This window comes from Musa acuminata, chromosome BXJ2-3, assembly GCF_036884655.1.
Source record: "Musa acuminata AAA Group cultivar baxijiao chromosome BXJ2-3, Cavendish_Baxijiao_AAA, whole genome shotgun sequence".
NCBI lineage: Eukaryota > Viridiplantae > Streptophyta > Magnoliopsida > Zingiberales > Musaceae > Musa > Musa acuminata.
In genome coordinates, this window is record NC_088340.1 from 43,826,829 (window position 1) to 43,850,678 (window position 23,850).

A 23,850-nucleotide genomic window follows, 5' to 3' on the forward strand; every position below is an offset into this window, starting at 1 on the left:
GTCCAAATATTCCGGTGACGGCGAGCGGGACCCACCGGTAAAGTAAGGCGGACGGCAGCCAACCAACACTCGGGCAGTCGGTGGCCCCACCGTCTTCCGCCTTCGACATCTTTTTCGGGGGCGGTGGCTCGCCGTGGGCCCGCCCGCGGAGGCTTTCGGCCGTTGCCATCACGGCCGACCATTACCCCGGCCCACGTGCTCCGCAAGACGCCGTCTCTGCGTGGCTGGCGCCTCGCCAACCCAAAATGGCAGAATAATAATAATAATAATAATATATCACATCAAACAATCTGTAAAAGCAAACAAAAAGAAATCGATCGGGTTGTGTCATTCCACATTAGTGGATCCAATTGCATCGATCTAACGTGGGAATTGTCATCGATTAGTTGGACCAATGGAAACGATTGTGTTACATATATATAAAGAATGTCAGATTAGTAAGACATTATTATTATTATCATTATCGTCAGTATTGTAATAACAATCGATGAGAAATTGATTCTGCATTCCTTTGTTTGGAACCAATGATGTCACCACACCTGAATCAGACAAACCCACCTGGCAGAGGAGATCTCCCAGATCAAAAGTCAATATTACCATGAGATCGACGCAGAATCTTATTCCCAACTTGATTTTGACTGAGCAGCTCAGACAAGGATCAGGTCAACCGTCGCACTCGTGGACTCTCGGTCAATTATCAGGTTTGACAAGTAAATGCTACTTTCGTTCGCTTTACATAAAGACAATTCATTTATCCCATAAGAAACTAATGGAGAAGACTCTGGCAAATTTCCAAGTCAATGAAAGTTGGCATTAGAATCTTAGCAATTGAGGAGGTCATAGAATCCTTACATTTCCAAAGAACTTCTGATACAAATATAAGCTGAAGAAATGACACATACTTCCAACATATTGTTCATGTAAATCTCAAACAATTCAATCCAAAAACTGTTGATTACACTGATGAAAACCAAATCTGGGCATTGCTTCGGGTGCCATTTTAACACAAATTATTCTCGCAAGAACGATTGCGATAGACCAAACCTTCTGAGTTGCTAGCTTTAAAACACTTGGATGGAGACTCTCAGCAAATAAGAATCATCTTTATGGCTCAAAAACCATATTCTCGGCCTCCTTCTTTATCGATTGGTAGAGCACCGAGGAAAGATACCGTTCGCCGAAGCTGGGGAAAACAACCTGTGCCAAGGATGAGAAGGAATTCAAATGAGAAGTCAAACACATACACATCAGTATCACGGTTGATGTTCTAACTGGATGCCAAACTCCTTTTAAAGAAACTGTTCTCTTTTTTCCCTCTTAATAGAGACATGAAGTATTATAATACAAAAGAATGACTAAATATGTATATCAGTTTTGTCTCACTAACATTCATTTGATATTTTTTATGTAGCTATTTATCTCAAACGTGTTACATAGAGAAGAATGCAAGTTATACTCTCACTGGAAAGGAAATGGGTACTCACAACTATGAGTTTTCCCTCGTTCTCGGGCCTTTGTGCGACCCTGATGGCAGCAGCGGCAGCAGCTCCAGATGATATTCCTACCTGTAACAGATGTTCCACTTAGATTAACGTAAAATAGAGAATCCTCATGCTGATGCTAGATTAGAACAAAATCTTGCAACAACAAACAGATGCTTCAGAAAACTGACACTCACCAGCAGCCCTTCTTTCAGTGCAAGAAGCTTTGCCATTTCAATGGATTCATTGCTTGAGATCTGGCAGAACACCACATGAAAGGAAAAACAAAATCTTCATCGATGTGCATCTTTGATTTTGTACGCTATAGTACAGATTAAAGGTAAAATAAGGAGGATGCAAAGTTTTATTTCTTCGGTTACACCGAAGAAACTAGTCACATGCAAAACAGTTTGATATTGTTGTGCTAAGTCTGAGGAACCATCAAGTCTTCTTATTGATGTAGTGCCTCTGCTTATGGTAAAGTCTGCTCAATGGTTCAAGCGCTAATCATGATAAACAAATTGATGCATAACTAGTTGTTGAAACTTGAAGATATCCATTAATCATTTCTATCATGTAATGTTACGAGTCATTTTTTTGTGCTATATTTATCAAGGGAAAAGGATGTCACAATAAAGACAATCACATACGAGTCACAATTCAAGATGCTGAATATGCTAGTGCAGAATTTGGTTGAATTCAAAATTCTACAAAAGGTGACTGTTTATCAATATGATCAATTGCAGTATGTTACAAAGTAATCTCCTTATGAGGCATAGCTGTTCACTGAAGCAGAAATGTTTACAGCTTATTGCACATTTGTTCTTTTCTTGGACAACTGCAGAATCATGACACAGACTCTCCAAAGAAATAGAACATGCACGGCAATGGGAAACCTAAAGACTTGCTAACCAGTCTGGTAGTTAGTCCAATGAATTTCTCCAAAGAAATAGAACATATACGACTATGGGAAACCTAAAGGCTTGCAAACTAGTCTGGTAGTTAGTCCAATGAAATTATTGTAGCAGTGTAACCCGTACATAATTCCAGGAAGCAGATAAAAGAGTTTCCGAGTCGTACTTGAATAACTTCATCAATGAGATTGACGTCCAAAACACCTGGAATAAAACCAGCTCCAATCCCTTGGATCTTATGTGCACCTGAAAATAAAATATCATCTGCATGCTGGTCAAATAACTGAATGTGCCAATAACTAAAAGTCATTCTCTGAAGCAGACTATAATCGACGATCTTCAAACTCTATATTAAAAACAAATAAAGCCTTATGATGTTAGCACTGGAAGTAGAAAATGATTAACATGTTAAAAGTTCATGAAAAAATAAGAATAGCAGCAAAACTGTTGTTACTTTGTTCAAATATATGAATATTCAATAACCACAAATACACCATGATCCACAGAAGGACTACAACTATGTGAAGATCTACATGGAAATTGTACAACTGCAAACTTCCGTCGTGATGGCAGTTGCTAGTTAGTTCCAACAAGAAACTCAAGTCCAATTCTTTCAAATTATTGAACTGAGACATAAAAATAGTTCATGGTCTGCACCAAAACATCGTAGGCTCTTCAAGAAGATATAACACGAAGTTGAATCCAAGATATCTTCTAGAACAAGACTCTAAAAACAAGATTTCTGACATTAGCTAAGTGAGTATTATTTAGTCCACAGCAGCAGTGGTTACTCAACTAGTCAGAGATGTCCAATTAAATGCTGGATCAGGTGAAATGCGAAAAGAATTAATATAAATGATGAATATCTATCTCTGCAACAGGGAATCCCAAAGCAAGAGTTAACTTTGACACACAAATGTGTGCAATGAAGTATGTATAGACTAAGCATGAATATAAGCTGCAATTCTTTCAGTAATAACATATAATCAAATATTCAAATGCAGAACTAAAGGAAACAGGAAAAAAAATCAAGAAAAATGTGGACATCTTCTAACTCACCAGGCCTTCCTCCAGATAAAACAGCACTTTCAGCTGGTTCCACACCATAAAGCTTTAGATCAGACAACACAAAATCAAAACGTAAGCATGGAAACCATGTAAATTGAGGGGGGAAGCAGTAGAGCAGAACTAGCGAGCATTAGCTAGTTCTTGGTGTGAAAGAGGTACCTTAATGTTAGGATTCTGTTCTTTGAGAAACCTGCCTGTTCCAGTTATTGTACCACCTGTCCCGATACCAGAGACGAGGATATCCACTCTTCCAGCAGTTCCTTTCCAAATCTCAGGTCCAGTTGTTTCATAATGAATCTACCCAGATACAACAGATATCAATTATAATTATTGTGTCTCATGAAATTATATAATAACGAAACACAGAAATGCACCTTGGGGTTGGAAGGATTTTCAAACTGCTGAAGAATGTATGAGTTAGGTGTTTTTGCAGCCAGTTCCTCAGCCTTCTCAACAGCACCTTTCATACCCAAAACTGGATCAGTGAGGACCAATTCAGCACCAAAAGCTTTAAGAATGATCCTTCTCTCAATGCTCATTGAGGCTGGCATCGTAAGGACAAGCTTGTAACCCTTTGCAGCAGCCATGAAAGCCAGTCCGATGCCAGTATTGCCGCTGGTAGGCTCAATCAGGACACTCTTTTACATGCAGTATTCACGGAGAAGGAAAAAATGTCAAATGCATGTTTCATCGAACACTGAAAAACATGCTTAGTATTTAAACTAATAGAGTTTGGACATATTTGATTGAATCACAATTGCCGTAAATTAAAGAATCTAGTTTGGACTCACACGAGGAACGCAAAAATGAATGTGCTAGATGTTATCCAAGGCTGGTTTTCTTCTAAAGAAAAGGTAATTATGACCATCTTAAAAGGGAAAATCTGCTGCTTTGAATTTCTATTATTTTTTCACCTGAAGTCATTGTCGAACAGTTAAATTACCTTTCCAGGTGTGATAAGACCCTTCTCCTCTGCATCAGCAATCATGCTGTATCCAATCCTGTCAAGAGAAATAACCTCGTAAGTGAAACCAGTAATTATTGTTGGAGGTCCAGACACAAGGAAACATCACATGATGGAAAACAAAGACAATTAGAAAAGGTTACCTGTCCTTGACACTGGAGCATGGCTCCATCATCTCAAGCTTCGCAGCTATACGGGCTCCGCAACCATTTACTACCTTATTGAGATACACCAATGGCGTTCTTCCTATCAACTGAGAATCAACCGAAAAAGAAACAAGCAAGATGGTTGTTAGTTAAAACTGTTCAAGAGAAGAGAAAAAAGACCAAAGGAAAGCGTACAAGCATACTTCGGTTACATCCTTCGCTATCATCGGACTCGATTCTCCCATTTCTAGGTGAGCTGCGAGAGGACATGACAAAAAATCTACATCATTTTTCTTGTGTAATGGGTTGGTAAAAGACCACTCATGTCATCCATTTTGCTTAATTACTAATGCATTGTGTACATGAACAAGGCCGGCTAAAATAAGACAATGCCTGCTCTGTCATGAAGGACAAAAAAGATTAATTCCATTGCATCAAGATCTGCTTTCTCATCAAAAGCATATACAAGATATCAGGAACAAAAAATTAATCCTAGAGCAATCGATAAAAGGAAAAGAAAAGAAAACATGTAACAAAAATGCCCTCTTTAGCTTCTCATTATTTCTAACCTTGCACAGAGTAAATGCATATTTGAAAGCAAAAAAAGAAGCTTCAACCTTTAATATATAGAGCGATCAAGTTCAAAAAATCCCTTTCACAAGTGTAGCATGCGGTTCGCCAAACATAAATCATATAAACAAAGAAAAAAATAATTTTTGTTAAACTTCCAACAGGATTGCGAACAACCTTATTAATCCCAGATCACCAGAACCTCATCCTTTAAGGATACGGGCACAAAACCCTCTCAGTCACAGCCAAGCCAGTACTAGGATTCACAGGGGAAAGGAAAACAGAAGACCAGAAAACAACCGGATCAAACACATAAAAAAGGAGGCTTTTTTATGAAAACCTTGATCTGATCGAGCGAAAAGCCCTTCCTTCAGAAGTACGATCAAACAGGAAGCTTGCGCTAAGAGATCTCCTATTCTTTCACTCTTCCGTTCATGTGATTGTAAGATAGCAATGGAGCCCGAACGAGACCCACAGAACGAGACGAAAACAAGTCAGTAGGTGGGTGCACACCTGGGTAATTAAAAGAACGCACACGACACCAGCGGTCGGATCTTGTCGGGATCGGACGGAGCAGTTAGGATTCGCTTCTCGACTCGAATCTGTGTGCGGATCTCCGCTCGGCAAACCGGAATGGCGAACTCGGTGGGCGACGATTAGGATCGGCTTCGGCTGTCGTATGTGGTGACGTCTTCGCCACCAATTTCATACATTAATGGCGACGATTAGGATCGGCTTCGGCTGTCGTATCTTTACAGCAATTCCATTGGATTCAGATCAAATGCATGCTTCTCAGAAAATAATATTCGACATAATTGACCTTTTAGGAAAAATAATGCTTGTTAGATCGGGCATGGATCTGTAACGGGTATCAGGGTCCAAGATCCTGTCGGAAGCCCGACAGGGCCCAAAAAGGCCCACAACGATGACCCGTAGATTCTTCTTCGAGCTGGTGGTGTTGGCGCGTTAAAGACCCACAGGCTACGGAGAGAAGATAAGGTTCGAAAGCATCGGCTCAAAGGTGGAGACTTGGAAGCACGATCGGCGCGACAGGGTATGTCCTCAAAATCTTTGGTTCCTTTTTCGCTTTTCTATTATCTTGTCTCGCTGCATGAAGGAATGTGATTCGAGCGGGAAGGATACTTGCGTTGTCGACTGTGATTTTAGAAAATTGAGCTGTAGGATTTTGAGGCTTTGGCGATGGAAGACTGTGCTAAAATTTGTAGCTTTGACTTATGCCCTAATTCTTTGTTCCCAAATCTCTAGGAAGATTAAAGATCGTGGTCAAGCAGCGATCAGAACCCCAAATGATAAGAGAGAGTTGGAGGTTGTCACTTTGAAGTGAATTTTTGCTGTAAAGACGAAGTCCTAATTTAGTTTTTAGTGAATCTGGTAGTCAAGAACGGAAAATTGTGGCGATTACTTACATTCCCTAAGAATCTGAGGCGGTTCTGGTGTCCATCGACGATGAAGTAAATGCAACCCCTTTCCCCCTTTCCTATACATCTCCGGTTATAATCGCAAGGAACGATTTGATTTTAGTGTTCTCGCAGCGAGAATATAATATTATCGAATGGGAATTACAACCTGCATATGGTCAAATGTGATCACGAGTCATATTACTGCATTGTTTGTTAAGAAGTGAAACCTGAGAAAATTGGACAAAGGTCAAAAGATGGATTTCCAGGCTTTCAAGGGATGCTTTTGAAGCTGCTAGGTTATAACATATCGTGATACGAAAAGCATGAGAAGGTGATATTTTGTAGCTCTCTGAGTTTCTAGAAAAAGGGAGGTTGTTGATACTTCAATTTGAGCTTGTCAATGGTTAAAATGTTATCAATGATTGTGGGTGATGAATAGAATTTGAATGGAGAATACAGATGATTATATCTGTAAGATCGTGTATTCCGTTGAATTTTTCTTTACTAATGTTTATGGTTGAAAATTTTTCTTTGCTTTAAAATGTTCTCATAAAGTTTTCATGATTGGTGTTCAACGTTATATTTTACCATGTCCTCATTTCCTGCTAAGTGTTATTTTTGCCACACTACTAATGTTTTCTTGTAACATGTAGTAGACACCGGGAGAGGGAGCCATTGCTTAGTTACCCAGAAAAAAAAAATGGTGGTTTCTCTTTCCTTGATGCGATTTTCCTATTATTGCTCCTCAGAAGTGATTGAAAGAAAGTCTCGATGCCTCTCTTGTAAGTTATGTTATGATAACCAAATTTCTAATTTGTGTGCCTGTCAAAACACTGACTTCGTCTTCTTGTGACTTCTTCATTTTGTGCAACAGAGCAGACCGACCTCAATCGAGGAGCACTGCCATCTCAGCTTCCCGAGATATTCTGCTTGGAAGGCGGCTTGCTGTGATCAGCAGTGGAGCCTCACTGGTCTTGGTTTCAAGCATGAGTTGTGGCCTCGCTGCATTACCTATCAAGGCAGAAGAAGAGAAGAATCTGGCCGATCAAAAGGATGAGGGCGATGGTGGTGTTTTTGGCACTATCAAGTCCATATTTGACCCCAATGAGAAAACCAAAGCAGGAAAGTTACTGCCAAAGGCCTACCTGAAGTCTGTAAGGGAAGTGGTGAAGACACTTCGAGAGTCATTAGAGGAGGATACAAGAGATGTTTCCAAGTTTAGAAGGACTGCTGATGCCGCAAAGGAGTCAATCAGACAGTACTTGAGCAGTTGGAAGGGACAGCCAGCAGTTGTAGCTGAGGTATATTTGTTTGTACTTTAGCTTGTTGGATGTTTGGAGTAAAATACTCCTAATGTTTAGGAGTGGCATAGTTAACTCGAGCTAAATTTTCACCGCCGACCGGTTGTGTTCGATGTCATAAAAGAATCAAGAAATCAATTATCAAGCCTTTCATGCTGGTTCATGAGACCACCAACATCGAGATCATATTTACAAGTGATATGGGTTAAGGGATGGATTTCCATATGTTTAATTCAAATCAAAGCATCTTCCTATTTTCTACAAGTATCTGGATCATGTCTATATCGTTCTTATCCTATTTACTTTGTTTTACATCTGATCATCATTGGAGCCGTCGAATTGCTGTTTTCTATGATTGGCATTTACCTTTTGTTGTTTCAAAACCTGCTCCTTATGCATCTGTCATCAAATTTCAGGAATCATATGTTGCAATTGAGAAAGCTATAAGATCACTGGCCAGTTTCTACTCAAAAGCAGGGCCCTTTGCCACCATGACAGAAGAGGTTAAAGCAAGTATTCTGAATGACTTGAAGACCGCAGAGGATTGTCTGTAACAAGAACATGGTCATTTCCAATTCTTCAGCCCAATCAATTTTCCCTGCTCATTGTGTATGCAGTTTCCTTCACTTTAATTGAAATCTTGACTACTTGATAGTATCATTAGTCATGTCCTTCTGAACATCTTATTCTTCAAAACATTTGCTCATTAGATTCTGTAACAAATACATGATCATTGCTGCTTTATTAGAAAAATGAAAACTGTGCATGATTTAAGACTTTCTCTCTCTCTCCTTTTTTTGTTCCCTTCCTCTACCAAATGATGGTCTACAGTATCTTTATTGGCTGTGCCAAGATCTACTTGACTCAAACACAGCTTTGCCGGTGTCCACCACCACCTCAGTTGAGCAGACATGGAATCCATCATTCTTGTCCTCACTGACAAGGCCGGCAATCTATCACTCTGACCTCCACCACCAGACCCATTAACTTCCATCATTTACACCAATTCTTCCTTGCTCCCTTTCGAGGATCCCTGTAGAACACTATGAACCATGAACGACTTGGAACATCAAAAGAAACAGTTTTAAGAGAAAGAAAAAGGAACAACATTCCATCTCAAACATAGGATACAATGTGCTGAGAACACTGTATTGGAATCGTCTGTACGTATATACGATCGATCTATACGCCACCTCCAACAGAGGAAGGGATAAAGAACAGCATTTAGAGGTACACAGCCCAGCAAAACCATGCTCTCAGGCCTTGTCGACGGCGGGGGTGGAGGCGAGGGCGAGGAGGAGGTCGGCGAAGGCGCTGACGATGTACTTGTGGGCGTGTTTCCGGTTGAGTGCGAGGTAGCAGAGCAGGAGCTCGTGGAGGTGGGCACGGTGGTCCCGGGCGTCCAGGCCCAGCGCCACCACCATCTCCTCCATCGACCGGCGGAAGTCCCGGTACGGGTCGGGCGAGTAGGTGGGCACGGGGACCCCGGTCCCGGCCCCGACGGCGACCGCCGCGGAGTCCACGATGGAGTTGGACCGGCCCGGGGACGCCGGGAGAAGGCGGCGGGACGCGATGGCGGAGAAGAGGTCGCGCTCCGAGGGGCAGGAGCCGCCGCCGCCGCCGCCGCCGTCGTCGTCGGGGGCGTCGCAGGAGGACGTGAAAGAGGAGCCTGCAGCGGCAGCGGCGACGGCGGAGGAGGGAAGAGTCAGGGAGAGCGTCTCGGAGTCTGAGGCGGGGTCATACAGTGAATTAAAGTTCTTAAAGACGACGGGAGAGTCGCACGAGGAAGAGGAGGTGGGGGCATTTTGGGAAGCCGGGAGAGGAGCAGAATGAGAAGCGTGGCGGAAGCCAGAGAAGCACCGATACAGGCTTTCGCCAAACATCTCTCTCTCTCTCTCTCTCTCTCTCTCTCTCTCAGTCTATATCTCGAAACAGAAGGCGAAGAAGATAGCAAAGCGGCGTTTCGCTGTGTAATTTATAGTCCTTACAAATCAATATATAATATGCTAAATAATTAGCATTATGACAACAGTTGTCTGTTTTGTCGTATTAAAAAGGCATCGTGTGTTATTAGCGGGTTAATCAGAGATTCTCTTTAGTTAAACCATTTTAGTTGATAACGGAGGATGGCATCCATGGTGAGAGACGACGACATCGTTAAAAGCTATGGGTGGCTATCGTGGGAAAGGAGAGTAGAGGTGAGAGGTGAGGGTTGTTGTTGACGTCAACACGGTTGCCAAGCGATGAAAGGACAGCTCGACATCAGCATTGTCGCCAACACGGATGCAGAGTGACATCGCTCGACAATTACATTAGCGTCGATGCAATTGTAGAGCGGCATCGCTATGCATCTTTGTCGACATCGATACAAATGCCGATCGACCCTTTCGTCACTCTGTATTTGCGTTAACGTCGATGCAGTTGTTAAGCAACGAAAGGGTTGCTCGACATCTATATTGACAATCCTTTCATCGCTCATCAACTATGTCTATGTCAACACAAATGCATAACGACTCGTATCTCTTTTTACTGTTTTCCTCATCTACAACAATCACTTGTCGCTCTTGATGATGTTGCTATCCATCACCACCAATTGAAATATTAAAATTATTTTTTTACCTATTATTTTTATATTTTCATCGATAAAACTAACGTAAACGGACCTAGATATTTTACTTATCTAATTCAACAAACATATTTCTAAATATTATAACTAATCTCCGTCGGATAAATATTTTAGTTAAAAGTCATCAAAGCCTATAGACAAAGTATAAGAAAAGGACCATAATATTTTGGAAAAAAAATATATATTCTATATCACAAATTTGTGATGACAAATATGCTGTGCTGTTTCGAAAGTTGATATGCAAATAATTTTCTTATATGGATTTTGGGTAGCCATCAAAATATGAACGCAATCAACTCCGATTAAAAGCTGTCAAAATCTCATTGAGTTAACAAACAATGATTCCACTTTGAGATTTTGACAGCTTTTAAACTCCATCTATTTGGATTTCCCAAACAGGATTGCTTCATTCTTAGTCCAGCAATTAATCCACCACCTCAATGAGATACCACCACCTCAATGAGATAGATTGCTTGGATTAGAGAGAGGAGTATATGCAGCAGACATCAATGAGCAGAAACACTTTCCATAAGATGCCATAGCTTCCACGAACGATTCACTAAACTTGAGATCTCCAACATGTCATAAACGGACACTATCTAATGCGTACTTTAAGCTGATGACAGTCTTTGGATAAGCTGCTACCGAGGAGCTCTTTCTTAAACACATGCGTGCTACATGACAGTATGATTGGAGGAGGAGACAGGCTTTGGCTCTCAAGTTGTTTCGAACGAGTTGTCCTATGTTTGGCATGTGAAGACACCACCAATCTCATATTTTGATGAGTAAGTAGTAGGGATATATAAATGTGATCAACCTTCTCACTTGTAATATTTCTAACACAATTTGCTTTGAAGTTGAAGTCTCATATATGTTGGTTTTTCTCCCCGAGAGAGGAGTGGAAGTTTGATGTCCTTAACATCATCTCCTCAGTACAAAGAATTCTGACATATTTGTTGCGAGAGGATAAAACGAAGGATGTATGTACCAGAGGCAAAATATAAGACGGCCAATTACTGTCTGTTTAGATGGGATAGTTAAGTAGATTGGGAGTGACGAGGAATTCTTACACAAGGAATCTAATAATGTGGGCAAGATCCGTGATTCCCGGTTGGATGTATCCGTATCTAAAGTTTATATCCTTCATGCACAGCTTCGTACAACGAGAGATTCGCCTCCTTTGGCTTCACGTGAACTCCAAATTAAACAACACAGAGAGAGAGAGAGAGAGAGGAGTTGTTCCATTATACAAGTGTCAGCAGTGGCCAAAACGCCGAGGACGAGCTGTGTCTGCGACTCCCACTGCAACAGTGCGCAGAGAGCCTATGAGAGTTTTGACTGCATGCATCGGGGAGAAAACCAACGGTGGCGTTATCGAAGCTGCTTATTGGTACGTACGTGACTCCATTTCCGAGCTCGTATGCGTCCATCCGTTCATGGGGTGCGGGGCTCCATGGAGTCTTCTCTCCCGAAACCTACAGCGGGTGAGAGAGGGAATAAAAATGTCTGCCCTATGGAGTCTGGAATCAGATGGTCCACCTGCTTCTTGCGTCTCATTGGCGAGGCAACACAGGCTGTGCTGCTGCTTGCTTTGTAGGATGTGAATTGTGCTGCCCCGTTGATCTCTCCGGATCATCTGAGCTGTGTTCTTGACGATGAAGTCGGTGGTTCCATCGATCCACCACAAGTATAATATGGTGGTTCGCTGCATGCATGCATGTCATCGCCGGAACGTGATCACGAGAATTGAGGCTGTAGATTGCACGGCATGAATCCGATTTTTATTCCACAGCAAAATATATCTTAATTCTTGATCCTGTCTTCTACATGCAACAATCTTGCATTATGTTTTCTTGATCGGTCAACTCGAAGGCCAACGTTAGAAAAGCCAGGCCCGATGTCCAGATTGGGCCCGACCAAACGCAAGATTGAGTGCATCGACCGGTAGGAGGCAACAATACCGCAACAAAAGTTCTCGGAGACCAAAGGTCAGCTATGGCACGGTGATCAAAGCGACGCCATTAAAGGAGCACTTGAGAGCTTTTATTCCACTTGCGAGACGCAGAAAAGAAGGAAAGTGATCGAGCGGTGTCAACGTTGTTGGTTAAGCCTTGCCGCCGCGACCATGGAAGCGCCAACCCCACCCGGATACGTTAGCAGGTCGGGGTTGATCCGCATCTCAGCCGCCAACACCCTCTCCGCGTCCCGCCTCGTCGCTACTTTGTCCACCGGCAGCCTTATCGCCGCGTCCTGACGCCGAGTATAGCGACGTACGTATCTACGTCAAAGACCGTCGGGTGCATGCAGTTTAAGTCTTGTGGATAGTCGTTACCTTGACAACTTGGCCGAGCCTGGTTTTGTCGTCGTTGCGATCCCTCGAGGCGTTGGCCGCGGCAGCCGCCTGCGCAGCTGCGGCGACACCGCCCGGCATGACTGCGTTCACGCCCGTGGCGGTCGCCTCGGCAGCTTGGATCGCGGCGGCGTCGCTCGCCTCGACCGTCTTGTCGCCGGCGGTCGTGGCAGTCGCCTCCAGTGCCTCCCCGATTGTTACCTTGTCAGTCCACATCGCCACGGAGCATCCACCGCCACCCTGGTCGTCACCTCCCTCTCCTCTGTAGATCACATACTGGCCCACTGCCTGTTGCCACCAAAAGTATAGACGAAGGACACGACTTCCGGACGCGATCCGCCATTACGCATGCGTACGATTACTTTCTTCACACGTACCTGGCCGGCGACGAATTTGGTCACGAGGCGTTGGCCGGGGCTGCCGGGGATGTCGGTCTGGGTGACGGACACGTCCTGCAGTCCGGGGGCATTGCTCACGACGCCACGCTGTTTGTTCCGCGTGGCAGCCGACTCCATGCCGGAAGCGGGGCCGTCGTTGGGGGTCCGCCCCAGCACCCTGTTCTCGGCCGACGGCATCATGTCCGCGGCCCTCGGGGTGATGGCTTCGCCGGCGTGGCCTCCGGCCACCGGTAACACGTCGCCGCATCTTGTCGGCCGGTCCTGGCTCTGACCAGGCCGCCGGGGTTGGTTCTGACTCATCCTATTTGGACGTAGGAGAGGCTTAGACTTGGCGCGGGATTGGAAAGGGACTGCCGTGATAAGATTATATAGACGAAGTTGGCATCGGTGGAAGGGTGTTTCGGTGTGACACGTCGCCAAGTTTGAACGTGAATGTGGGGTCGGATCGATCCGCAAAACTTGGCGGTTGATCTGGTCAACGATGGAGTCGGGAATAGCAAGCAGATGGCCGAATGTGATCCTGACTCCATCCAACCTGATTGCGTGGAAAAAGGGACGGATCCTGATGGAGTTATGTTAAGCCCGACTCAGACACCAACAACACACACTGCCATCTCAAGATAAAGAGGCAAAAGACCAATTACATACATTAGCAATACAACCATCATGAAATAGGAAAAACGAGGCTATGATAGTTGAATTCTCATTAGATAAATTTGCAGGAGACAAAAAAAAAATCAAATCCAACTGTTATGGCAACTTGTACCAACTTCCTCGCTCTATCCCTCATCTACGCCTGCTTGCAGGACGCTCGTGGCCGTGAGCACGTTCCCTACCACCCCGTTCATGAGGCTCGCGCTCCCGGGAACGTTTCGATGGCCGGGGAGCCACCTCCTCCCGGTGGTCCGCCTTCGTCGCCTCCCTCCTCGACGAAGACGAAGGTCTCCGCTTGAAGTGGTACTCCTCCTCGCTCGAATCGTGATCGTACCCGCTGCCTCCCTTCCTCGTGCTCGTCGATGAGCTCTTCCCGCCCTTGGGCTCGTCGCGGTGCCCCTCTGGCCCGGTCTTGTGGCTCGTCGGTTCCTTCAGTCCGTTCCTCGGTGGGAGCTCGGACGAGGAGGGCTTCTTCTTCTTCTTATTGGTCCCCTCGCCGGGGTCCGGGAAGCTGATGCGGGAGAAGACGCTGGCCTTATGCTTCCGCTCAGCGTCGGAGAGCGGCTCGTCGTGGTCCGCGGCCTTCCTCTGTCGGGGCCGCGGTGGCGAGTGCCGAGGGGGGTCGCGGGGCGGTCCATGGCGGTCCACGCTTGCTGTCTTCTCAGACCGGTCCCGCTCCCGGTCCCGATGGCGGTCTGACCGGTCGGACTGGGACGTTGCCGTCTGCAATCAAAGGGGGAAACGCAAATTGTTATGATAAAGGACAAAGGTCAGTGCAAATAGTACCAGTAACGTGGGAAAGCCACGGAAGGCCAAATACGAGAGCCGCACTATGTATGACGACGCGTCAACTTCATCCCCCCACCTCCCTAGTCCATACGAGTTAAGAAATGGGTTCAAGTGGACCCGAAGCCACCGCCAATTTTGACTCGGAACGGTCAATCATGGTCAAATTGACAAGATCATCTTTCTCTCCTTGGAATCGTTGATACGGACGACACCTCGTGTCATCTGAGGATTAAACTATTGAGGTGCCGCCAAAGCATCGAGAGAAGATTTGGGTGGTGGGCATGGGAAAGAGATTAAAAGGAAAGAAAGTACAAAATTGAGTTGATAAAAGCACGTCCATGTGCTCTCAGAGACGACGATGGTTCACGGACTCTGCCTGCAACAGGAGGACAACGAATCGAACTGGCTCGGGTCCGACCGACCATGGGGTTCGAAACAGCAGCATCAGTGTTGAAACGGATCCAATCACATCTACTGGGAGAAGGATTAATAATACTTGAAGCGAAGCGCACCCCATAAAACGACTAAGGAAGGCTCATTTTTAGTTAGTTGGGTCTATCTTTTATATCTAATGCAGCTACTAACTACTACGCTTAGGAGGAGTTAGCAAATGAATTAACAGAAAGAGACATACAGGCTTTGTTCTCATGGAAGAAGAAGAAGCATCATTCATGCTGCTCGATTCCCTTCTTGCGTCCCTATCCTTGGACTGCGCCCTCTCCCTGCGTCCATTCAACAATGAACTTTCAGTAATCAAAAGCTAACCACTAGCAAAAAGAATCCTGCTATTTCATCTGCAGGAGCTAATTCTGCATGGTGCAAAACATCAATTAAGATTTTCCAAACTCATGGCTACATCACTCGGTAATGAAAACACGCGACATATATTGCAGCATATTCATGTTCCCAAAGAAGAACTTGCTAAGTTCACAGCTATCCTTTAATATATTTTGTTAAATTCGCCAAACCAGAAGAACCTAGGAGGCCATAAAAGACTAAGATTTCTAACCATCTTAGCAAAGGGAGAAATGCCAAACAAGAAGCAACCAATTACCTTTCACGAAGTCGCTCCATCTCACGCTTGCGTCTTAGATCGGCGGCTTTCCTAGCCCCAAAGTCATCTCTGCTCATGCCTGAAGGCCCCTGATTCTGATTCATGCCCATACTACCCATGTTCAACTCTGATAAATCCCTGAAGAAGACACAAACTTTTGTCAACATATGCATTTATATGCTACTGACAAACAAAAAATACAATGTCCCACAAATTTATTGATTTTATAAACAAATGAATTCCATGATAGAAGCAAACAAAAACAAAAATAAACTATCAAATCAACAAAAGACAATGACAAGGGAAACAACAAATCACAGAAAACCATGCGTCATTCCTAGTCTGAACCTCAAAACATAATACTTGATCACAACAACTAAATCAGGATAAAACAGCTAATTGTTTCATTAGACTGTTAACTACCCATCCAATGCATACCTTGGAACTGCTGGCATCATAAAACCTTGCGCCACATATGGATCTTGTGGAAAAATTCCCCCACCATAAGGAATATCAAAGGGCCCTGGCGTATAACCCATAAACGGCATTGCGCCGCCGAAAGGAGCCATGTAGCCATCAACTCCCATAGGCATTCCACCAGACCAGTGTGGATTGTAGCCAGGAGGAGGCAAAGGCATCCCATAATTTTCAGCTCCAAGATCCTGGTAGGATCTCCATTGCATATCAGCAGCTGCAATTTAGAGGGAAGCAGGAGAAGGGCAAAAGCATTTAGTAATGTTTGATTTACTTTATAAAAACTAATAATCCGAAACTCCATTTCTTTCGGAGCTATCACTCTAAAGTGACTGCAACTTGCAGTAGATTACTAAACTGAATGAATCTTAACGCAATAAACGAACCAGTGCCAGGGAGACGTGCCTTTTTCTTCTTCTTTTTCTTTGCTGGAAAAAATGTTAATAGAAAATTGTTATAAGAAAGACATAATAAAACAAAGAATGCATCAAAATAAGAATCTCTTCTTCTTTTTCTGTCCTGGAAAAAATGTTAATAGAAAAATGCCATAAAATAGAAATAATAAAACAATGAATGCATCAAAATAAGAATCATTCTCCTAGACAAAGCTCAGCGCTCCTCCTGATATCTGCAAATTATATTATTACATGGAATCATGAACCAGAGACTATAACTAAAAAAATAAACTTTCACTATCATATACTCCTATATCATTTTCTATCACATACATAGAAATAGAGTAATTTAACCTTTTACAGCTGAAAAGAATACCCACAACTTTGATGTATTCTCTCCTCACCTCAATAGGCAAGTGGCATAACGAATGTGACAACACACACACGAATTTCTTACCTTGCTCTCCAGCAAGTTGCTTTTCTTGAGCATCTTCAGGCACTGGAGCACTCTCAAATGACTTTGGTCCCTTCATACTCAAAGATTCAGGCACGTCTTCAGATGCAGGAGTATTTATAATGGCTTTCTTATCCGAAGAATTCATATCATTGTTTGTAGCCTTTACTTCACTTGCAACTTCACCTTCCTTCATATGAGAAGATTGCTCCACGGTGTGCTGCATAGGTTCATCTTTGGAAGCAACAGAATAAGTAGGAGAGGGAACTTTTGGCTGTAAAGGACGAGCTGATTCCATATCTGAGAAGGCAAATCTACTCTCATCAAAAGAACAAACAAACTCAGAGTATGATTCCCAAAAAAGAATTCATTCATACCTTGGACCTGTACCAGGCTTCCAGCATTTTCGGTGCTACTAGTCGTTGATTCCAATATCCGACTGATTGTTTCTCTGAGAGTTTTATTTGGAAGAAGGTCATCCGCCAATATATTTGTAGCCCCACATATACACATCAGCTTTGTAATTATGTAGTCTCTAATGCCTGACATTGAAATAAAAAACCAGCTAAATGGCACGAGCAGTGAATGAGGAGAAAAAGGAACTTAATGAAAATTGTTACTATATCATCTACCATAAATTTTAGCAAATTGAAAATCAAACACACTAAACTACAATATTGACTGAAAACTGTCTACCAAGAATTGTAGCACAGAAATCAACATGCAAGGACTATGAAACTTACATTTGTCACAGAAACTCCGGAAACAACACTTGCTAGTTAACACAGCATCTTTCATCACCTCTTTACATAATGGGCAACGCAATTCTGGTGGAAGATCACTGACAGGACGAGTGGTAGGTAAACCCTCAATTTCTTTTTCAAATGCAGCCCTGCATAAAATAGCAAATATCATAAAATAATTCTACAATATATTTGTTCAACAAAAATTGCACAAATAATTTATAAGCTTACTCGTTTGGCTTCAGAACAGCAGCTGCACCACTTGGCAACGCATAGGAGCCATCAGGAGTTGCCATCAACATTGATTTAGGAATTCCAGTTGGAGGTTTCACCCTTTTGATGTCATAGTTAGGGTCTCCATTCGTAGGGCAGTGCTGGATAAAGTGGCCTAAAAAAGAATGTTCACTACATCAGCTTTGAATTGTATTTAGAAATATGCAAGAGGTCACTTGTGAGACAACAGATCTGTGTTATACCAGGCACTTTGCATCTATGACAGACATAGCCTGCTGGGGGTGTCTTACGTTCAAGCATGCCTCGGCCTTCATTTTGCCAGAAAGAATAAATTTCAGGACCCAAGATAATGCAACAAAATGAAGATATAAGTTCACATGCAGTAATTACAATAAACTAAAGTGTCTTCTTTATTGCAAATGTGGTAAGTCAGAGAAGATATTAAGAGTATTTCATACATCACAGACTGACCCCCAATTCAAAAGCATGTGCATTCTGGAACTAGTAATCAAACCAAACACTCTTTCAAAGTTAAAAAAGGAATGACAAGCAAAGAGTTACCAAAACCACGACCACCCATCATCCTGCTGCCGCTTCCCCTTCCGAAACCTCTTCCAGAACCATAACCTTCTTGTGTTTGACTGCAAAAGCATACCAACTCACTCAAAACACTAACTTATGGAGTACTCATTGCTAGATGACAGAGAAGATGTAATTGAAACTCTATTCTCCTCTGTCCTAATGTATATTTCTTTTGCCACATAACTATTGTTAAAGCAAAAAAAAAAAGGATGCAGCATATAGGCCTCACCGATTCCAGTCAAGGGCAGGCGTATCAATTAGAGCCTTAATCTTGCTATCCTCGTCGACCATGTTAGCAGGAGAAACATCTAAAACAGGATTACTTGCCTGAGCAGGATTAACTTCAGGAACGGCATACAAATCATTCCCAAACTCATCCCATTCATATTCTTCAGGCTGCAAAATTCAGTAAAAGTGTCATAATCTACCTTGTGATGCCAGAACTTAAAATGGGTCTGCCTGACATCCTTCCATCAACCATGTGAAATAAAATATACTAATTGTAGCCGATAGGTTAAAAAGATGGAACAAAGTGTCCACATAAACCCGCCGGGCAACGACATGCAGAAGTAGTCAATCTTACATATTTGGTTGTAGATGAATCACCAACCAACATGCTGCTCGATGGTGGAAGATCTTCCACCTTATCCTCAACAACTTTTGTCCTGCAGATTAATAATAGACTTTCTATCTCAGATTCGCACACAGAAAGATGCCTGTTAGTCTTAAAGACTTCATATAAAGCTTCATCCAGAGAAACTTTAAATTTCTAGTATCATTACATCATTGTCACCAGAAAATTTTTCGGATACATTGTATAATAGACGCTAAGATAACAGGCTATTAAATGTTCAAGATTCAAGGTCCAAGATAGTACTCTTCTATTCCGGTAACAATAGGCTTCCGTGGCCGCCCTGGGACCCGACGAATCAAAACCGATGTGTTTTTGGGTATCATAGCTCCTTCGTCTACATATTCTGAAAATGAAAAAGGGAGGAACAGAGGCTATAAAATTTATTCAAGAGATATTAGTTTAACCCTAATTCACCCAGCAACCCCAGAGAATTTATTAACAGATTAACCAATACCGGACACAGACCCACAGATCATGCACCCTTACTACCTAAACATCAATGTTTCTTAAATGAAGATAGCATAACTTTTCCTACTTTATTAGATGCTAATATTCTGAATAAAAGGAATTCCTAGTAACCCCGATTACTACTCTAAAAAAAGAACCAACCTTCATTATTCTGTGCATTAGAGATCATGAGGTCGAAATCCGTGCCCTTTCCAAATAGCTTGATTTCAAAAATTCTTTCTTTCAAATTGGCAAGAGATATGAATTGCCCCTCAATGGGAATAGAATCATAATCTTTGGCACTTTTAAACTTATAATACACAGCCATTATTCTTCACTCTTGTTTTCTCTCTGGTCCAATTTCAAGCAAGATAAACCACAAACAACAGAACTGTTGCCCTAAAAACGAGCCGCAAAGTTATAAAGGCCAAAGAGATAAAATCAGGTCTGATATTGAGCCAGAACAACAGAAATTATAAACTTGTATACAGATGATCTATCTCCTCCCTAATGACTCGGTTGAAGGCCACGCCCTGTTGCTGAATCAAGATACCAATTCCGCAAGCGGGAGCAGGAAAAGACCAAATAATAGCTTCAGGACAACTCCTTTCTTGATCGATCGGGTGGAAGCGCAGTTGAAGCAGCAAAGACCAACGATCGGCAACAAGACGCCCTCAAGAAGTCGATATCGAGGCTCCGCGACGCGCAATTTCGACCGGCCGCTGCAGGGAGACAAGCCTCGTCGAGCGAAAGCCTCTTCGCCCAAAGGGGGTTACCGCTCACCAGAATCTCGCAACGACGGAAGGCGCCCAGAAGCCGATCGGACCAAAGCTCGACTACCGATCGGAGACAACGATAGAGGCGAGCTTCCCAGTCACGGTTCGGCCCAAATCTCGAATAAAGAAAGAGGCGACCGTCCCGGACTGGAATTCTCCCAAATCGAGCGGCGAGGAAACCCTATATCGAACAGCAGAGGGACGCAAAGAAATCGGTCGTGGTGGGTAGATCCGAAGCCGGGAATCGGTTGGAGATGTGGGAGGACGAGGGCGGCGACAGGGTTCGGGATAGATTTAGGGTTTCTTGATGGCTGATTTGGGGTTCGGCGACGGAGGAGCGAATGGAAGGGGAAGGGTGGGAAGCAACACCTTTCTTCCGCCAAGGAGGGGGGGGGGGGGGGGGGGGGCGAAAAAGGAAACCGCGTGCGAAGGATCGGACCGGAGGGAAGTATATATAGACAGAGGGCGGCGAGCACCGCCTAATCCACACACAGTGGTTGGGTCGGCTGAGGGCTAATTGGACCCATCGAGCCTCGTATTCCTATTTGGGCTCCGAGATTAGCCGAGTCGAAGATTTCATTAGGGATTGGCACTGCAGTTGGCTAAGCTAATGTAGTGAACATGCATGGTCGATGGGAGAACAATGTTTTGTGGTCAAAACCATGTCTGAGAGAGCACACGATTCAGCATCTCATAACAGATGAGAGACGGGGATGAAGAAAGCAGGAGGACGATTACAATGCACTCGCTATGTTGGGGATGTCATCTCTTCCTCCTCTCCGCGGAGAAGGCGGCTCAGAGACTGCTGCAGTCCCAGATTTGTGACCTTCTTCCACACCCTCAGTCTCAGCAGCTCCCGTGCTGCTGGGATCAATCCTGGCCCCTCGAACACGGCATTCCTCTCGTACTCCAAGACCCATGTGTTGGCATCCAGATGCAGTGCGGCTGATCTCCATTTCTCGTACCTCCATGAGCTGCTGTTGCTTGTTCTCATGGTGGATAGCAGCTTACCATCGTCTGGCCACTGATCATAGGCTCACATCAATTTAGTAGACGCGAAGGTTGAGGACGTGAAGAAAGGCCTAAGAAGATGAGACTCGGTACCTCTGTGATCTTGCCCGATAGAATGGTTATCGATCGAGGAGAAGCTCCGGATGCGAGTAGACCTGTAGTCCTCAGGGGACTTCCCCAAACGCTCACTTTCTCTGCCATCGATTTGTAGATCACACACCTCCACTGGAACAGGAAGTGGCCGCCCTGCAACTAAAATTCGAATGGATAGAAGATGAGGATTTCTTGCTACGGCGTCCGGATGAGAAGAAGAGATTGGAGAGAGAAAATATGCGAACTTGATTCATTTCCCAATAAGAATCGGTGGAGCTGCAATTTGAAACCCTCCCGCCGACCAGCTTCTCCACCTGCTGCTGCAAAAGCTCCAATCTTCCCTTCAGATCATGCCCAAGAACTCGAGATTTCTCGCCTGCCTGCGCCACCGCCTCTGGCGTCATCTTAGGGCTGAAACTTTTCAAAACCACCGCCGAGAAGCCGGAATCCGCCGCCCACAGCGAGAACAAGCCCACGAGAAACCTAATTACCGGATACCCAAGGCTCCGAGATCTCTGCGTCTTGACGGTCGGTCTCTTCTCCGCCGGCCTAGATCTCGGCGAGGGCCGAATGGGCGGGGTTGGGGGAGGGGTTACGGCGAGGGCGGGCCTTGGGAGCGGAGGAGGGCTGTCGGTGAGGAACGGCACCGGTGACGCCGCCGCCCTCGCCTTGGGCTTCGACGACAGGGAGGGGACGAGGTCGCGGGTGGCGTGGATGCTGGCGAGGCAGATGTCGCAGTGGCAATTGGTGTCCTTTCGGCACCCGGGGAAGTAGCAGCTGTCGCCGCCGCCACGGGCCTCCGAGCGGTCTCCGGAGGCGGCGGAGGCCGACCGGGTTCTCGACGACGCGGTGGTCGGGGTGAGCGCCACCACAGTCTTCATCATTCCTCTCTCCTTTTCCCCGACTCGTCGATTTCGGATGGATTTCTCCTTTTATTGGAGTTGAGAGGGGGAGGAGAAAGGGTGTCAATGTTCAAAATTTAAATTTTCTAACGGCTATATAGAATGAAGTTGAAATTATTTAGAAGATATTTTTTTCCCAAAGATTAAAAGCTAATATTACTTCAAAATAAGTCTACATAAATCCCCCCCTAAGAAAAAATACAGCAGCGTAATTAGTGGGTTTTTTTAAGAAAATATTTATATTTTAAATATTTTTCAATCGATATTCTTATTTTTTGAATTTTTAAACAGTAATTATAATTTAAAAAATATTCAAACCACCCCTTCAAAATTTGTCTGTTTGTTATAATATTTTATCTGTCATATTTTGATTATTACAATAAAAAATATAAAATTTACTTTAAAATACTATAAATGATTTAAATAGACTCGTAATCTTAATAAAACTATAAATCTAAAAATATGATATTATAATAATCTATAAACAATGATAATCAAAGTGACACTCATTTATAATGTTTTCAATACATCAACAAAATATCATAAACATCATTGGAAAAATACTGTAGACAAGCTAAATAAAAATATTCAAGCACTTCAAAACTAGTAAAAATTAGATGGAAAAACATTTGAGAGGTGTTTTGAATATTTTTATGTTAGATATATTGTTTGAGAAAAAAATACTCAAAATATGACTATTTTCTATGAAAATCATCCGAGTGATATTGAAAATATTAAAGCTAAAAAACAAAAATTATATTTATTTATATATACGAATATAGAATATTATGGTATCCACTCGATGGACACGTTAGTCGCCATAGCGGACTTAGCATGACGGTCTGAAAATAGCATATTATGACATCCACTCCATGAAAACGTCGATTGCCACGACGACCCTAGCACAGCATTCCGAAGCAATGTGGTGCACTAAGCCAACTCGACACCTCGTATCTAAATGAGGCAACCGTCTGCCATCCACGTCGCCAGTACACTACACCAACACTGCTCGAGGCTATAAGGAGCGACAAAACCTCATCCTGAGCTACTCCATATGCGCAGAGTAACGCCGAATGAAGCAGGACCGAACATACGAGACTACGCCCACATCCCAGCATATGAGCTGACCACTTATGATGACGACGACCTTTAAACACCTGTGTACGAAGACATCGGTGATTATTAACAACTACGTATATCAACACACGATAACATGTATAAAAGCCACCCTACAAATAGCACTTAGGGTTGGATCTCACACACATGCACACTCCAACTCTTGTTAACTTAAGTATCAAAGAGATTGAGTCAGGAATCCCTCTCTCAACTCCGACTTATGTGCAAGTACTAGACGGACAACTAAAGTATT

General features: G+C 43.6%; 6 protein-coding genes across 14 annotated transcripts; 1 reads left to right on the forward strand and 5 right to left on the reverse strand.

The window, feature by feature from the left end:
- Window positions 1-789: 789 nt before the first annotated feature.
- On the reverse strand, window positions 790-5,782 carry LOC135581376 (cysteine synthase-like). 5 transcript variants are annotated; one of them, XM_065101500.1, is made up of 11 exons: window positions 5,657-5,782; window positions 4,777-4,829; window positions 4,571-4,680; window positions 4,407-4,464; window positions 3,838-4,101; window positions 3,623-3,760; window positions 3,455-3,506; window positions 2,562-2,659; window positions 1,679-1,738; window positions 1,485-1,565; window positions 790-1,197 (listed from the first exon to the last, which is right to left on the reverse strand). In XM_065101500.1, the coding sequence occupies exons 2-11, from the start codon at window positions 4,816-4,818 to the stop codon at window positions 1,105-1,107; spliced, it is 996 nt and encodes a 331-aa protein (XP_064957572.1). In that variant the 5' UTR covers window positions 4,819-4,829; window positions 5,657-5,782; the 3' UTR covers window positions 790-1,104. The 5 variants fall into 5 exon arrangements, with proteins under 5 accessions (XP_064957572.1, XP_064957574.1, XP_064957570.1 ...); XM_065101502.1 differs by lacking the exon at window positions 5,657-5,782 and adding an exon at window positions 5,484-5,641 and having other exon boundaries at window positions 2,562-2,641; XM_065101498.1 differs by lacking the exon at window positions 5,657-5,782 and adding an exon at window positions 5,484-5,641.
- A 305-nt stretch (window positions 5,783-6,087) lies between these two features.
- Window positions 6,088-8,641, forward strand: LOC103979775 (photosystem II D1 precursor processing protein PSB27-H2, chloroplastic). Of its 4 annotated transcripts, none has more exons than XM_009395982.2 (4): window positions 6,088-6,197; window positions 7,221-7,346; window positions 7,444-7,865; window positions 8,282-8,641. In XM_009395982.2, exons 2-4 carry the CDS (start codon window positions 7,265-7,267, stop codon window positions 8,417-8,419), a joined length of 642 nt encoding a protein of 213 aa, XP_009394257.2. In that variant the 5' UTR covers window positions 6,088-6,197; window positions 7,221-7,264; the 3' UTR covers window positions 8,420-8,641. The 4 variants fall into 4 exon arrangements, with proteins under 4 accessions (XP_009394257.2, XP_009394260.2, XP_009394262.2 ...); XM_009395985.3 differs by having other exon boundaries at window positions 6,107-6,197; window positions 7,218-7,346; XM_009395987.2 differs by having other exon boundaries at window positions 6,113-6,197; window positions 7,439-7,865.
- Window positions 8,642-8,728: 87 nt separating this feature from the next.
- Window positions 8,729-9,812, reverse strand: LOC135608522 (transcription repressor OFP12-like). The gene has a single exon (XM_065101505.1). It carries the CDS (start codon window positions 9,746-9,748, stop codon window positions 9,122-9,124), a length of 627 nt encoding a protein of 208 aa, XP_064957577.1. The 5' UTR covers window positions 9,749-9,812; the 3' UTR covers window positions 8,729-9,121.
- Window positions 9,813-12,441: 2,629 nt separating this feature from the next.
- LOC135606615 (late embryogenesis abundant protein D-34-like) lies at window positions 12,442-13,561 on the reverse strand. Its single transcript, XM_065097666.1, has 2 exons — window positions 13,219-13,561; window positions 12,442-13,129 (listed from the first exon to the last, which is right to left on the reverse strand). The coding sequence occupies exons 1-2, from the start codon at window positions 13,537-13,539 to the stop codon at window positions 12,800-12,802; spliced, it is 651 nt and encodes a 216-aa protein (XP_064953738.1). The 5' UTR covers window positions 13,540-13,561; the 3' UTR covers window positions 12,442-12,799.
- Window positions 13,562-13,854: 293 nt separating this feature from the next.
- Window positions 13,855-20,027, reverse strand: LOC135608523 (E3 ubiquitin ligase PQT3-like). 2 transcript variants are annotated; one of them, XM_065101506.1, is made up of 15 exons: window positions 19,862-20,027; window positions 19,496-19,595; window positions 19,202-19,283; window positions 18,848-19,014; window positions 18,598-18,677; window positions 18,279-18,344; window positions 18,034-18,190; window positions 17,803-17,951; window positions 17,437-17,601; window positions 17,063-17,359; window positions 16,597-16,638; window positions 16,175-16,427; window positions 15,737-15,874; window positions 15,317-15,404; window positions 13,855-14,616 (listed from the first exon to the last, which is right to left on the reverse strand). In XM_065101506.1, the coding sequence occupies exons 1-15, from the start codon at window positions 20,025-20,027 to the stop codon at window positions 14,026-14,028; spliced, it is 2,541 nt and encodes an 846-aa protein (XP_064957578.1). In that variant the 3' UTR covers window positions 13,855-14,025. The 2 variants fall into 2 exon arrangements, with proteins under 2 accessions (XP_064957578.1, XP_064957580.1); XM_065101508.1 differs by lacking the exon at window positions 16,597-16,638.
- Window positions 20,028-20,133: 106 nt separating this feature from the next.
- On the reverse strand, window positions 20,134-22,509 carry LOC135608524 (uncharacterized). The gene is made up of 3 exons (XM_065101509.1): window positions 21,825-22,509; window positions 21,580-21,738; window positions 20,134-21,499 (listed from the first exon to the last, which is right to left on the reverse strand). Exons 1-3 carry the CDS (start codon window positions 22,461-22,463, stop codon window positions 21,224-21,226), a joined length of 1,074 nt encoding a protein of 357 aa, XP_064957581.1. The 5' UTR covers window positions 22,464-22,509; the 3' UTR covers window positions 20,134-21,223.
- Window positions 22,510-23,850: the final 1,341 nt, after the last annotated feature.